General features: G+C 37.4%; 1 protein-coding gene across 1 annotated transcript in view; it reads right to left on the bottom strand.

Annotated features, from left to right (window-relative positions):
* Positions 1-16,897, bottom strand: part of CHIC1 (cysteine rich hydrophobic domain 1) — a 64,698-nt gene that overhangs the window by 18,596 nt on the left and 29,205 nt on the right. The window contains exon 3 of the mRNA XM_041741386.1: positions 14,452-14,607. Within this exon, the coding sequence (XP_041597320.1) occupies positions 14,452-14,607 (156 nt within the window). The remainder of the gene's footprint in view (positions 1-14,451; positions 14,608-16,897) is intronic.

Below are 16,897 nucleotides of genomic sequence, written 5' to 3'. Positions count from 1 at the left end.
TCCAGCAATGTGGATCCAACAACACATTAAGAAAATTATTCACCTCTTTGTGTCTTCCTCAATTTCTTTCAGGAGTGTTCTATAGTTTTTTTTTTGTTTGTTTGTTTGTTTGTACACAACATTTTTGGAAGAACAAGAGAGGCAGAGACACAGGCTGAGGAAGAAGCAGGCTCCATGCACCGGGAGCCCGATGTGGGATTCGATCCCGGGTCTCCAGGATCACGCCCTGGGCCAAAGGCAGGCGCCAAACCGTTGCGCCACCCAGGGATCCCTGTTCTATAGTTTTTAGGGTATAGATCCTTTACCTCTTTGGTTAGGTTTATTCCGAGGTATCTTATGCTTTGGGGTGCAACTGTAAATGGGATTGACTCCTTAATTACTCTTTCTTCAGTCTCATTGTTAGTGTATAGAAATGCCATTGATTTCTGGGCATTGATTTTGTATCCTGCCACGCTACCAAATTGCTGTATGAGTTCTAGCAATCTTGGGGTGGAGGCTTTTGGGTTTTCTATGTAGAGTATCATGTCATCGGCGAAGAGGGAGAGTTTGACTTCTTCTTTGCCAATTTGAATGCCTTTAATGTCTTTTTGTTGTCTGATTGTTGAGGCGAGGACTTCCAGAACTATGTTGAACAGCAGTGGTGAGAGTGGACATCCCTGTCTTGTTCCTGATCTTAGGGGAAAGGCTCCCAGTGCTTCCCCATTGAGAATGATATTTGCTGTGGGCTTTTTGTAAATGGCTTTTTAGATGTCAAGGAAAGTTCCCTCTATCCCAACACTCTGAAGTGTTTTGATCAGGAATGGATGCTGTATTTTGTCAAATGCTTTCTCTGCATCTAATGAGAGTATCATATGGTTCTTGGTTTTTCTCTTGCTGATTTGATGAATCACACTGATGGTTTTACGAGTGTTGAACCAGCCTTGTGTCCCGGAGATAAATCCTACTTGGTCATGGTGAATAATTTTCCTAATGTGTTGTTGGATCCTATTGGCTAGTATCTTGTTGAGAATTTTTGCATCCATGTTCATCACGGATATTGGTCTGTAATTCTCCTTTTTGATGGGGTCTTTGTCTGGTTTCGGAATTAAGGTGATGCTGGCCTCATAGAATGAATTTGGAAGTACTCCATCTCTTTCTATCTTTCCAAACAGCCAAGTAGAATAGGTATGATTTCTTCTTTAAACGTTTGATAGAATTCCCCTGGGAAGCCATCTGGCCCTGGACTCTTGTGTCTTGGGAGGTTTTTGATGACTGCTTCAATTTCTTCCTGGTTATTGGCCTGAAGAACAGCCATTTTTAAATATGCCCAGAACATTCTGTTCTAAAGATTGTTTTTAAGAGAAACTATTGTACCAGAGCCTAGCCAATCTTGGGGAAGGGAAATACACAACTCCAGCACCCTCTAGCCTTCCTGTCCCACTGAAAGGGGAAAATAATACAGAATGAAACAAACTGGGAAGCACTTAAAAGAGCACAGCTCCGGGGCACAGGGGCACTAAAAAACTGGCCAAATCATAGTACTACAGAATACTTTCAGTCTTCCAACACCATACCACTTCATCAATAAGGTGTCTTATAATATGGGAATACAACTGAAGGAATCATGCATCTCAGACAATATAAAAAATAAATCATATGGATAAAAAGTATAGCATAGGGAATATAGTCAATAATATTGTAATAATTTAGTAAGATGACACATGGTAACTATATTTATTGTGTTAATAAGCACTATGCAATGTAGAGAATTGCTGAATCACTATGTTGTACACTTGAAACTAATATATCATTATATGACAAGTATACTTCAAACGACAAAAAATAAAAATAGGCAAAAAGTGAAGATAATTTACCTGCAGTACCCTACACTAGAGAATTTATTAAATAGTTATATTAGATTAAAAAGCAAAAAAAAAATCTCTAGGGAAATCTAAAGAAAACAGGCCAGACAAACACAAGGACCCACTGGGGAAAGTTTAGCCTTCAACAGTGCCAACTACCGCAAACAGTAAATACAGCCAAATGCCTCACCTTAAATTGCCTTGTAAGAAATGTTAAAAGAAAAAAAAAAAAAAAAAAAAAAAAAAAAAAAAAAAAAGAAATGTTAAAAGAAGTTAAAATTTTATTTAAAGCCCTATTTACCTCAGTTTCTTTCACCTAGTACATACGTGTGGCTTTCAAACAAAAAGTAGAAGTCATACTAAAAGACACTGCAAGCATCAGAACCAGGCACAGAAATGGCAGAGATGCTGAAATGATCAGACTGGGAATATCAATCAACCAAAATTAATATGCCACATGTAATGCAAAAAGTGGACAACATGAAAGAACAGTAATGTTAGCAGAGAAATGGCAAGTATAAGAAAAAATCAAAAGGAAATTGCAGAAAGCCAAAATACTATAACAGAAAGAATGTCTTTGATCAGCTCTATCAATAGACTGGACATGGCTGAGGTAAGTATCAGTGAAGGTTGAAGATATATCAGCAGAAAGTTTCAAAACTAAAATAAAAGAAAAAATACATAGAATATTCCAAAACTAGGGGCCAATTATAAAAGGATCAATAGACACCTAACAGAAATGTCAGAAGGTAAAGAGAGAAAGGAACAGAGGAAAATATTTCAAGTTACAGTGACAAGATAATTTCCCAAAATTAATGAAAGGCATCAAACCATAGGTTGAGGAAGTTCAGAGAGTATAAAGCTAGATACTCAAAAATCTATACCTAGTCCTCTCCTATTTAAACTGCAGAAAATCAAGGAAAAATCTTGAACAAAGCCAGAAGAGAAAAATGCCTTACATATAAAGGAGCAAAATAACAGTTACATCAGACATCTCTTTAGAAACCATGTGAGATAAGAAGAGTGGAATGAAATATTTAACATGTTAAAATGTATCACCAACCTGGAATTCCATTATCTAGCAAAGAAATACAGACTTTCTCAGACAAAAAATTAAGGGAACTTGTCACCAGTAGAATTACCTTGTAAGAAATGTTAAAAGAAGTTCTTCAGAGAAAAGGAAAATGCTATATTTAAGACAATTAGATCTTCAAGAAGGGTTATAGAAGGAAAAAAATGAAGATAAAATAAAAGTTTATTTCTGTTATTCCTTTTTTTAAATAAAAGTGTTCGTGTTTTTCAATTTGAGGGTTAAATTGGGGGTATTTCTCTTATTCTTAATTGATCTAGGAGGTAACAATTTTTTCAAAATAATAATAATGTATTTAATGATTATAGCTTATGGATAAGTAAAACAAATAGCAGCAATGTTATAAGGGATGGAAAGAAGGAACTGGAAATACTATGTAAATAAGGTACTTCCACGACCTGGGAAGTGGTATTGTGTTATATGAAACTGGTCTTGAATTGGTTGTATATATATATACTACAAACTCTAGTTGGCAACCCCCTCCCAAAAAGGATTATAAAGATTATAAATCCTTTTTGATATGCTAAGGGAAGTTAAAAAATGATATCATACAAAATACTCAATTAAATCATACAAGACAGAAAAAGACTAGGAGACAAAAACAGGAACAAAGAACACGAGCAATGAAGAGAAAATAGTTAACGAGCATGGTATATATTAATCCAACTATATCAATAATCCCTTTAAACAGGCTGCAGTGCAGTAGATGGCAGAAGAGTAGGAGTCCTCAACTCACGTGTCCCACCAACTTACCTAGGTAACTTTCAAAACATCCTGAACACCTATGAATTTGACTTCAGATTTAGAAACAATGGCTGGAATGCTACAGAGAGAAAAGTTTTCACTTCTAGCAAGGTAGGAAGGTGAGATAAATATATAAATGAGAAAGAAGAAAGAAAAGAAAGGAAGAAAGAAAGAGAAATAAAGAAAGAAAGAAAGAACAAGAAAGAAAGAAAAAGAAAGAAAGAAAAAAGTGGGGGGGGGGGCACTATGAGGAGCCAGGCTAAAACCCAGCAGTGAAAGCCTCCAGGACACCAAAGCTCAGCAGCCCTGGACAAGTGGGAACTGTAAAAATCGGCACCAGATTTTTCCCTGACAGAAAAGTGCTTAGCAGGGAAATCGGGCAGAATCGCAGGAGGGTCAGTGAAGCCTCCAGTTTCCTGAGTCACTAACAGAGGAAGTGCGCTTGGGGGAAAGGGGGAAGCGCACCACAAACCGTGGACCCATCTCAGTAAAGGGCTGGAGCGCGCACCCCTTGGGGCATTTGGGGGAAGCCAGTCAGCTCTGGCCGGAGGTGGCTGTGCCCCATTGCCTTTGGGAGAGGTGGGCCCTGGGAGCGCAATTCTAGCAGCACAGGGCCCCAGATAACAGGGCACCCGAGCGGACAAAGCCAGCAATCCTGCATTCTCCCTGGGACAGGTGGAACCAGGGCAGGCACAGGACAGTGAGAACTCTCCTGCCGCTGGGTGTCCCATAAGCTGTGCAGATCAGTGCACCTGTGCCAGCCCCGGGAGCATCTAGAGCATGCGGACTGGGAGACTGCATTAGTTACTAGAGGGGAGCTGACTCTAGAACTGGAAATCTGGCCGCCACGATTGTGTTTTTCCTTCTTGCTTCACCTTATGCCTGGGAGGGGAGGGGCCGCCAGGGAACAAAGGCCTCACAGCATAAACAGCTCACACTGAGCCCAGCACCTGGTAGGGGGCGGGGCATCTTCCCAAGGCATACACACCTGAGAATCAGCACAGCAGACCCCTCCCCCAGGAGACCAGCTGGAAGGACAGGGGAAGAGCAAGTTATTGACAAAGCAGCTCAGCAAAGCTCCAGGACGAAGGGAAAATCAAAGGAATATAATATATAGAAGTAGAGGGTCCCCCCATTTTAAAAGTTTTTTCCTTTTCAATTAAAACTCATTTTATATGACATTAAAAATTTCCAGTAGTTTTTTTCATATAGACTTCATTATCCCTCCACTACAACTTCTTCACCATCTCCCAGTCCCCCAACTTTTAAAATTTTTTTCCACTTTACTTTTGTTTTTTTTTTTCTTCTTTGGGATTTTTGGCCATTTATTTTTTTCTACTTTGTTTTAAAATTTGTTTTTCACATTAGTGGTCCTTTGGTGTTATTTTGTTCTGATCTTCTTTTTCATTTTCTGGTCTCTGACCTCGTAAAAACCATATAGGGTGAAATTTACTTAGTTTGTGGTTGATATTCTTGCCTCCCCCTGCTCATACACCCACTCTGCACTGAACAAAATGAATAGAAGGAAGAATTCACCACGAAACAATCAGAAACAGTACTCTCTGCCACAGAGTTACAGAATATGGATTAGAATTCAATGTCAGAAAACTACTTCAGAAGCACAATTATAAAACTACTGGTGGCTCTGGAAAAAAGCATAAAGGACTCTAGAGATATTGTTACTACAGAATTTAGATCTAATCAGGCCAAAATTAAAAATAAATTAAATGAGATGCAATCCAAACCGCAGGTCCTAACGCTAGGATTAATGTGGTAGAAGAAAGAGCAACATAGAAAACAAGTTGATGGTGAGGAAGGAAGCTGAGGAAAACAAAGAAAAACAATTAACAGCCCATGAAGAAAGGCTAAGAGAATTAAATGATTGCCTGAGAAGGAACAATCTACGAATAATTGGGGTTCCAGAAGATGCCAAGAGGGAGAAAGAGACAGAAAGTATATTTGAACAAATGAGAGCTGAGAACCGCATTGTCCTAACGATGAGGGCTAATGAGGTAGAAGAAAGAGTGAGTGACATAGAAGACAACTTGATGGCAAGGAAAGAAGCTGAGGAAAAAAGAGAAAAGCAATTAAATGACCACGAGGAAAGGTTAAGGGAAATAAATGACAGCCTCAAAAGGAAAAATCTACGTTTAATTGGGGTTCCAGAGGGTGCCGAGAGGGACAGAGGACCAGAAAGCATATTTGAACAATTCATAGCTGAGAACTTCCCTAATTTCAGGAGGGAAACGGGAATTAAGATGCAGGAGATAGAGATCTCCCCCCAAATCAATAAAAACCATTCAACACCATGACATTTAATAGTGAAACCTGCAAAAAAAAAAAAAAATAGTGAAACCTGCAGATGCTAAAGAAAAGAGAAAATCCTTAAAGCGGTGAGAGACAAGACTCTTAACTTATATGGGGAGAAATATCAGATTAACAGCAGACCTCTCCACAGACCTGGCAGGCTAGGTAGGACCGGCAGGATGTACTCAGGGTACTAAGTGAGAACAATATGCAGCCAATACTTTATCCCACAAAGCTCTCTTTCAGAATAGAAGGAGAGATATAGAGTTTCCAAAATACGCAGAAACTGGGAGAATATGTGACCACCAAACCAGCTCTGCAGGAAATGTTAAGGAGGACGCTGCAAAAGAAAGAGGAAGCCCAAAGAAATAATCTGCAGAAACAGGGACTGAACAGGCATTATGATTACACTACATTCGTTATCTTTCAAGTTACTCTGAATGTGAATGGGCTGAATGATCGCATCAAAAGACGCAGGGTATCGCACTGGATATAAAAGCAAGACATCTCGATTTGCTGTCTAAAAAGGACTCATTGTAGACCGAAGGTCACCTCCAGCCTGAAAATGAAAGGGTGGAGAAACATTTACCATTAAAATGGTCCTCAAAAGGAGCTGGGCTAGCAATCCTCATCTCAGATAAATTAAGGTCTATCCCAAAGACTGTAATAAGAGATGAAGAGGGACATTATATCATACTTAAAGGGTCTATCTAACAAGAAGACCTAAGAATCATGAATATTTATGCTCCTAATGTGGGAGCTGCCAAGTATATCGATCAATTAATAACCAAAGTAAAGAGATACTTACATAATTATACACTAATAGTAGGAGACTTCAACATGGCACTTTCTGCAAATGACAGATTTCCTAAGCAGGACATTACCAAAGAAACAAGGGCCTTAAATGATACACTGGATCAGATAGATTTCACAGATATTTATAGAACTTTCCATCTGAACGCAACTGAATACACATTCTTCTCATGTACACATGGAACTGTCTCCAGAATAGACCACATATTGGGTCATAAATCAGCACTCAACCAATACCAAAAGATTGGGATTGTCCCCTGCATATTTTCAGACCATAATGCTTTGAAACTTGAACTCAATCACGAAAAGAAATTTGGAAGAAACCTAAACACGTGGAGGTTCAAGAGCATCTACTAAAAGATGAATGGGTCAACCAGGAAATTACAGAATAATTAAAAAGATTCATGGAAACTAATGAGAATGAAGATATAACCGTTCAAAACCATTGGGATACAGCAAAAGCAGTCCTAAGAGGGAAATACATTGCAATACAAGCCTCCCTCAAAAAACTGGAAAAAAATCAAATACACAAGATAACCTCACACCTAGACGAACTGGAGAAAGAACAGCAAATAAAACCTACACCAAGCAGAAGAGAGTTAATAATGATTCAAACAGAACTCAATGAAATAGGGGCCAGAAGAACTGTGGAATAGATCAACAAAACCAGGAGTTGGTTCTTTGAAAGAATTAATAAGATAGATAAATCATTAGCCATCCTATTAAAAAGAAAAAAGACTCAAATTAATAAAATCATGAATGAAAGAGGAGAGATCACAACCAGTACCAAGGAAATAGAAACAATTTAAAAAATATATTATGAGCAGCTCTACACCAACAAATTAGGTAATCTAGAAGAAATGGATGCATTTCTGGAAAACCACAAATTACCAAAACTGGAACAGTAAGAAATAGAAAACCTGAGCAGCCAATAATCAGTGAAGAAATTGAAGCAGTCATCAAAAAACTCCCAAGACACAAAGTCCAGGGCCAGACGGCTTCTCAGGGGAATTTTATCAAATGTTTAAGAATAAATAATACTGATTCTACTAAAGCTGATCCAAAGGATAGAAAGAGACAGAACACTTCCAAATTCGTTTTATGAGGCCACCATCACCTTCATTACAAAACCAGACAAAGACCACACCAAAAAGGAGAATTATACACCAATATCCCTGATAAACACAGATGCATCAATTCTCAACAAGATACTAGCCAATAGGGTCCAACAATACATTAAGAAGATTATTCACCATGACCAAGTGGCATTTATTTGGGGATGCAAGGTTGGTTCAACACTCGTTAAACAATCAATGTGATAGATCATATCAATAGGAGAGAAAATAAGAACCATATGATTCTCTCATTAGATGCAGAAAAAGCATTTAACAAAATACAGCGTCCATTCCTAATCAAAACTCTTCAGACTGTAGGGATAGAGGGAACATTCCTCAGCATCTTAAAGCCATCTATGAAAAGCCCACAGCAATGATCATTCTCAATGGGGAAACATGGAGATCTTTTCCCCTAAGATCAGGAACACGATAGGAATGTCCACTCTCAGCACTGTTATTCAACATAGTACTAGAAGTCCTAGCCTCAGCAATCAGGCAACAAAAAGATATAAAAGGCATTCAAATTGACAAAGAAAAACTCTCCCTCTTTGGAGATGACATACTCTACAGAGAAAATCCAAAAGAGTCCACCCCAAGATTGCTAGAACTCATACAGCAATTTGGTAGCGTGGCAGGATACAAAATCAATGCCCAGAAATCAATGGCATTTCTATACACTAACAATGAGACTGAAGAAAGAGAAATGAAGGAGTCAATCCCATTTACAATTGCACTAAAAAGCATAAGATACCTAGGAATAAACCTAACCAAAGAGGTAAAGGATATATACCCTAAAAACTACAAAACACTTCTGAAAGTAATTGAGGAAGACACAAAGAGATGGAAAAATATTCCATGCTCATGGATTGGAAGAATCAATATTGTGAAAATGTCTATGCTACCCAGGGCAATTTACACATCAATGCAGTCCCTATCAAAATACCATAGACTTTCTTCAGAGAGTTCTAACAAATCACATTAAGATTCATGTGGAATTAGAAAAGACCCCAAATGGTCAGGGGAAAATTGAAAAAGAAAACCAGAGCCAGGGGCATCACAATGCCCAATTTCAAATTGTACTACAAAGCTTGATCATCAAGACAGTGTGGTACTGGCACAAAAACAGACACAAAGATCAATGGAACAGAATCCTAGAGAACCCAGAAATGGGCCCTCCACTCTATGGTTAACTAATATTTGACAAAGCAGGGAAGGCTATCCACTGGAAAAAGGACAGTCTCTTCAATAAATGGTGCTGGGAAAATTGCACAGCCACATGCAGAAGAATGAAACTAGACCATTCTCTTACACCATACAGAAAGGTAAACTCAAATGGATGAAAGATCTAAATATGAGACAAGAATCCATCAAAATCCTAGATGAGAACACAGGCATTGTGTATTTGATTTTTTGAACTTGGCCACAGCAACTTCTTGCAAGATACATCTATGAAGGCAAGGGAAACAAAGCAAAAATGAACTATTCGGACTTCATCAAGATAAAAAGCTTCTACACAGCATGAGAAACAGTCAACAAAACTAAAAGACAACCTACAGAATGGGAGAAGATATTTGCAAATGACATACCAAATAAAGGGCAGTATCTAAGATCTATAAAGAACTTATTAAACTCAACACCCAAGAACCAAGCAATCCAATCATGAACAGAGATTTCACCAAAGAAGACATACACACGGCCAACAAACCCATGAGGAAATGCTCCACATCACTTGTCATCAGGGAAATACAAATCCAAACCACAATGAGATCCCACCTCACACCAGTGAGAATGGGGAAAATTATGACAGGAAACAACAAATGTTGGAGAGGATGTGGAGAAAGGGGAACCCTCTTGTACTGTTGGTGGAAATATGCACTGGTGCAGCCACTCTGAAAAACTGTGTGGAGGTTCCTCAGAGAGTTAAAAACAGAGCTACCCGGGGCGCCAGGGTGGCTCTGCAGTTTGGCGCCTGCCTTTAGCTCAGGATGTGCTCCTGGAGTCCCAGGATCGAGTACCACATTGGGCTTCCTGCATGGAGCCTGCTTCTTCCTCCGCCTGTGTCTCTGCCTCTCTCTCTGTGTCTCTCATGAATAAATAAATAAAATCTTTTAAATAATTGTAAAAAGAAATAGAGCTACCCTACAACCCTGCAATTGCACTGTTGGAGATTTACCCCAAAGATACAGATGCAGTAAAGACTGAGACACCTGTACCTCAATGTTTATAGCAGCAATATCCACCATAGCCAAACTGTGGAAGGAGCCTGTTGTCCATCGACAGACGAATGGATAAAGAAGATATGGTATGTATATATATGTGTGTATATATATATATACTTATACACACACACACACACACACACAATGGAATATTAGCCATTAGAAATGACGAATACCCACCATTTGCTTCGATATGGATGGAACTGGAGGGTATTATGCTGAGTGAAGTAAGTGAATCAGAGAAGGACAATCATCATATGGCTTAACTCATATGAGGAATATAAAAGATAGTGAAAGGGATTATAGGGGAAAGGAGAGAAAATGAATGGGAAAAATCAGAGTGGGTGACAACACATGAGAGACTCCTAACTCTGGGAAATGAACAAGGGGTAGTGGAAGGGAACGTGAGCAGGGGGGTGTGACTGGGTGATGAGCACTGAGGGGGGCACTTGAAGCGATGAGCACTGGGTGTTATACTATATGTTGGCAAACTCAACTCCAATAAAAAATATACATAAAATAGAAATCTGCAATTTTTAAGATTTTATTCATCTTTTAGAGATAGTAAGAGCCAGAGAGAGAGAGCACATGAGCAGAGGGAAGGGATAGAGGCAGAAGGAGACACCCCACTAAGCAGGGTGCCCAACATAGGGGTTCATCCCATGAACCCAGGATCATGACCTGAGTTAGGCAGACGCCTAACCGACTGAGCCACCGAGGCACACCACTTAGAAATACTTTAAGTCACAGCTTTGGATTTTGTGAAAAGAATTAAATAGCTTAGTTTCATTTAAATTTACTTCAGTACTCCATTTATACTTCATTTAGTTAAAATGATGGGAATTCAAATCCAGACCCTACCAAAAAGGAGAATTACAGACCAATATCACTGATGAACAAGGATGCCAAAATTCTCACCAAGATACTAGCTAACAGGATCCAATAGTCCATTAATGGATTATTCACCATGAACAAGTGGGATTTATTTCTGGCTTGCAAGGTTGGTTCAACATCTGTAAATCAATATGATTCAACACATAATAAAAGGACAAGAACCACAGACTCCTCTGAAGTCATGCAGAAAAAGCATTTGACAAAATACAACCCCTTCTTGATAAAAACTGTCAGCAGTGTAGGGAAAGAAGGAACATACCTCAATAATATAAAAACCACATAGAAGGACCTACCGAGAATATCATCCACAATGGAGAAAAACAGAGCTTTTCCCTTAAGGTCAGGAAAGCAACAGGGATGTCCACTCTCACCACTGTTATTCAACATAGTATTGGAAGTCCTAGCCTCAGCAATCAGATATCAAAAATAAATAAAATGCATCCCAATAGTCAGAGAAATAAATCTTTCATTCTTAGCAGCCAACATTATACTGTATATAGAAAACTCAAGACTCAAATACAAAAATTGCTAGAGTTCATACTTGAATTCAGCAAAGCCACAGGATACAAAATTGATGCACAGAAGTCAGCTGCAGTTCTATACATTAACAATGAGACAAAAGAAAGAGAAACAAGGAATCAACCCCATTTACAATTGAACCAAAACCATAAGATACCTAGGAATAAACCTAACCAAAGAGGTAAAGGATCTGCACTCTGAAAACTATAGAACACTTATGAAAGAAATTGAGGGAGACACAAAGAAATGGAAAAACATTCCATGCTCATGGAATAGAAGAACAAATATTGTTCAACTGTCTATGCTATCCAGAGCAATCTACACATTCACTGCAGTCCCTGTCAGAATACCAGCAGCATTTTTCACAGAGCTGGAACAAACAATCTTAAAGTTTGTATGGAAACAGAAAAGACCCTGCATAGCCAAAGGAACATTGAAAAAGGAAACCAAAGCTGGAGGCATCACAATTCCAGGCTTCAAGATGTATTACAAAGCTGTAACCATTAAAAGACAGTATGGCACTGGCACAAAAACAGACATACATGTCAGTGGGAACAGTATAGAGAACCCAGAAATGGACCTCAACCCTATGGTCAACTAATCTTCGACAAAGTAGGAAAAAATATCCAATGGAAAAAAAGACAGTCTCTTCAAGAAATGGTGCTGGGAAAATTGGACAACCACATGTAGAAGAGTGAAGCTGGACCACTTTCTTACACCTTACATAAAAATAAGCTCAAAATGGATGAAAGACCTAAATGTGAGACAGGAATCCATAAAAATCCTAGAGGAGAACACAAGCAGAAATCATTCTCAGCTTGGCTGTAACATGCTAGACATGTCTCCACAGGCAAGAGAAACAAAAGCAAAAATGAACAACTGGAATTTGATCAAAATAAAAAGCTTCTGTACAGCAAAGGAAACCATCATCAAAATTAAAAGGTAACCTATAGAATGGGAAAAGATATCTGCAAATATCTTATGAGATGAAGAACTAGTATCCAATATCTATAAAAAACTTATCAAACTCAATACCCAAAAAACAGAATCCAGTCAAGAAATGGGCAGAAAACATGAACAGACATTTTTCCAAAGATGACATAAAAATGGCCAACAGACATATGAGAAAATGCTCAACATCATTCTGTATCAGGGAAATACAAATCATAATGACAATAGGATGCTACCTCACAACAGTGAGAATGGTGAAAATTCACTAGACAGGAAAAAAACAAATGTTGGAGAGGATGTGGAGAAAGGGGAACCCTCTTGCACTGTTGGCGGGATTGTGAACTGGTACAGCCATTCTGGAAAGCACTATGGAGCTTCCTTAAAAAGTTAAAAATAGAGGTACCCTTTGACCCAGCAATTGCACTACTGGGTATTTACCCCAAAGATACTGATGTAGTGAAACACTGGGACACCCCAATGTTTATAGCAGCAATGTCCAGAATTGCCAAACTGTGGAAGAAGTCATGATGTCCTTTGACAGATGAATGGATAAAGAAGATGTGTATATATATATATATATATATATATATATATATACATATATATATATATATATACATACATACACAATGGAGTATTACTCAGCTATCAGAAGAGACGAATACCCACCATTTGCTTTGATGTGAATGGAAGTGGAGGGTATTATGCTGAGTGAAATAAGTCAATCTGAGAAGAACAAGCATCATATGGTTTCACTCATACAGGGAATATAAGAAATAGTGAAAGGGGTTATAAAGGAAAGGAGGGGAACTGAGCGGGAAAAATTAGAGAGGGAGACAAACCATGAGAGACTCCTAACTCTGGGAAACAAACAAAGGGTTGCTTAAGGGGAGGTGGGTGGGGGGATGGGGTAACTGGGTGATGGGCAATGCGGAAGGCACTTGATAGGATGAGCACTGGTTATTATACTATATGTTGGCAAACTAAATTTAAATAGTAAAATAATATAAATATAAAAAATGTAGAAAGAGACCAGATGTCTATTAATAGATGAATGGATAAAAATGATGTGGTATATATAAACAATGGAAATCTTGCCATTTGCAATGATAGGGATGGAACCAGAGGGTATTATGCTAAGTAAAATAAGTCAGAGCAAAAGAGATACCATATGATTTCACTCCTATGTGGAACTTAAGAAACAAAACAAATGGACATAGGGGATGGAAAAGAAATATAAAGTAAGATAAAAAAATAGTGAAAGGGAATAAAGGGGAAAGGAGAGAAAATGAGTGAAAATATCAGTGAGGATGGCAGAACATGAGAGACTCCTAACTCTGGGAAATGAACAAGGGGTAGTGGAAAGGGAGGTGGGCAGGGGGTTGGGGTGACTGGGTGATGGGCACTGAGGGGGCACTTGATGGGGTAGGCACTGGGTGATATGGTATATGTTGGTAAATTGAACTTCAATAAAAAATAAAAATAATAGAAGAAAGAAAGAAAGAAAGAAAGAAAGAAAGAAAGAAAGAAAGAAAGAAAGAAAGAAAGAAAGAGGAAGGAAAAGCGTAAGAGATGCTGAACTCCAGGAAATAAAGTGAGGGTTGTTGGAAGGGAGGTGAGTGGGAGAAGGGATAACTGTGTAATGGACATGAAGGAAGGCACCTGATGTAATGAGGACTGGGTGTCATATGCAACTAATGAATCACTACATTCTATCCCTGAAACTAATAAAAAATAATAGTCAAAAAAGAGAAGAAAATAAAATGATGGGAACTCATACTAAGTGATACAGTATTAATAAAGGCTAGACAAATCACTTTATCTCTCTCCCCCAAGCTTGTCTCTAGAATGAGGCTAGCACTGTTAAGAGAATTTTTAAAAAATTATGTAACATTCTTGGCACATTTAAGTGTTGAATAAATGTTAGCTCTAAGGTTATACATAAAATGGTTACTCACTCTTTTGTTGAGACAAATAACAGGCCACAGGCTGCAACCCAGTGTGCAACAGCAGCAGAGACAACCACATAGCAGCCATTTCACATTGACTGGGAGAGCCTTTTTCAAACATGCATTCACACGGCCAATGCTGGTCTTAAATTCTTCTGGGGCCACCTGTAACAGGGGCATAATCTTTATTTAACAGTTTGTGGGCAGCTTTCCACCACTTATCTCTAAACCTAAAGAAAATGTTTATTTTATTACAAACATTTTAAGGAATTACATGTCTAAAGACATTTCCTCCCTATATATATCACATACTCTTGGATGACGTTAGAAAGCAAAACAATATAATTTCATGTTTACAGAACTTATTCTGATGTTCAACATAATCTTGAAATTACCAGTAATTAAATAACAATAAAACTGGTGGTAAAGAATACCCATCAAGCAGTTTTTCTACCAAATATTCTCATTATTCAGAGAATATTACAGTCTCCAATCATTATGACTAGTAAGACTAGAAGTGTTATGTAACAGTTAAAACCTAAATATTACCAGAGGAAATGGAATTAAAATTAAACTTTGGTAATATTCCTGGATTTTAAACTTTTCCTGGATTTTTAAATTTTTCTCCCTGGCAAAGTTGCAACATAACAATTTTAACACTTGTTATTGTTTGCAGGGAAAAGCTACACTAGAAAGACAGTAAGGAGTGATTACATTTTTTAAAAAGGGTCTTAATATGCAGCATAAAGTAGATTCAAAATTGCTGTAAACTTTGAATTTTGAAAGGTCCTTAAATACACAAACTTAACATTTTAAATTACGACCTCCATTCCTGGAAGTGCTGCTTGTGCCTCTCTGTAAACAATGACAAAGTTAGTTTAGTTCAAAGGCAAGAGCATGGTAGGCATATTTATACTGGAAATGCTGCTTGAAGGTTATACAATTCAAAGGCATACTAAAAATAGTTTGCTTTCAGTGAAATCGTATTTCTGGATCACAAAAATTATTCCCTTTTTTTTAGAAAGCTGTTTGACTATAAAATCTATGGGAAAAAAATTCTAACATCTGGCTGTGCAAGTAAAAATTATGAAAATATTAGAAAAATAAGCTGCTATAAAAATAAAAACCCCATTAACATGTTTGGTATAAAAAATATGGAGCTTTACAACTCTTCCAAGTAAAAATTGCACTAAAGGAATCAATTTATTGAATTTTTATCTTTTAATGGACATATCTTAGAATCAACACTATAAACCATATGCCTATTAGCAGATGTTATAAAGATACATGACCAAAGAATTCAGTGCCATCATGATTAAAACATTAATTATACTAGCTTTATAATTGTTCATGCCATCCAATAAAGTTAATTGCTTAACCCATAAATCTTATTTTATTCCTAATATGTTAACCAACAACACAAGTAAAATTGCAAGGCTCAAAACTTTTTTTACATGGGCAAAAAAACTAATCTATTCTCCATCTAAATTGTTGGCCATATCACCTAAAGACAATCACTAAGTAAAAAGAATTCCAATTAAATGGCTAAGTTCCTGGGGTAAATATGAAAATAAATTCAGAGAACCATGTCTTATAGCTGAAAAATAGAAAATGCTAACAGGCTAAGCATATTAGACAATAAATGAATATTTTTTATTCTAGTTACTTATTAGCTATGAAAAATCATAGACAAATTCATTAAATTTTTCTGAGTTTTAGTTTTTCATGTATAAAATGAGAATAATAATCTTGGTCTTACATATCTTACAGGAAATGGAAATCATATCTGAATAAGAACCTCATAATCAGAATGTTTTGAAAAAGGAAGCCAGTGAATCTTCTCTCTTGACTGGATTTGGAGAAAGAAAAGCAAATCTCTCTGTTGCATGGAGTCTCACCTGAAGGCAGGGTAACCATTAATAATCCACAGCCTTTCTATACCCTCTATTATAAACAAAAGGATAATTAGCTACACTTTTTTTCATTTTAATTCCAGTAAGGTAATATACAGTGTTATATTAGTTTCAGGTGTAAAATAGAGTAATTCAACAATTCCATACATCACTCTGTGCTCTTAAAAAATACACTCCTTAATCCCCATCACTATTTCACTCATCACCCCCAACCAATTGTTCTCTATAATTAACATTGTTTCTTGCTTTTTGTCTCTTATTTTTTTCCCTTTGCTTATTTTGTATATAAAATTCCACACAAGTGAAATCATATGGTATTTGTCTTTCTCTGACTTATTGCACTTATCATTATATAATGATACTTTATAGCTCCATCCATGTTGTTGCAAATGGCAATATTCCATTACTCTTTATGGCTGAATAATATTCCATTATATGGATATATCTATATGTGTATCCACAACTGTATATCACATTTTCTTTATCCATTCATCAATCCACGGACACTTACATTGCTTCCATACCTTGGCCCATTGTAAATA

The sequence above is a fragment of the Vulpes lagopus genome, chromosome X, assembly GCF_018345385.1.
Source record: "Vulpes lagopus strain Blue_001 chromosome X, ASM1834538v1, whole genome shotgun sequence".
Classification (NCBI taxonomy): domain Eukaryota; kingdom Metazoa; phylum Chordata; class Mammalia; order Carnivora; family Canidae; genus Vulpes; species Vulpes lagopus.
This window is presented reverse-complemented; position numbering and strand designations above follow the sequence as displayed.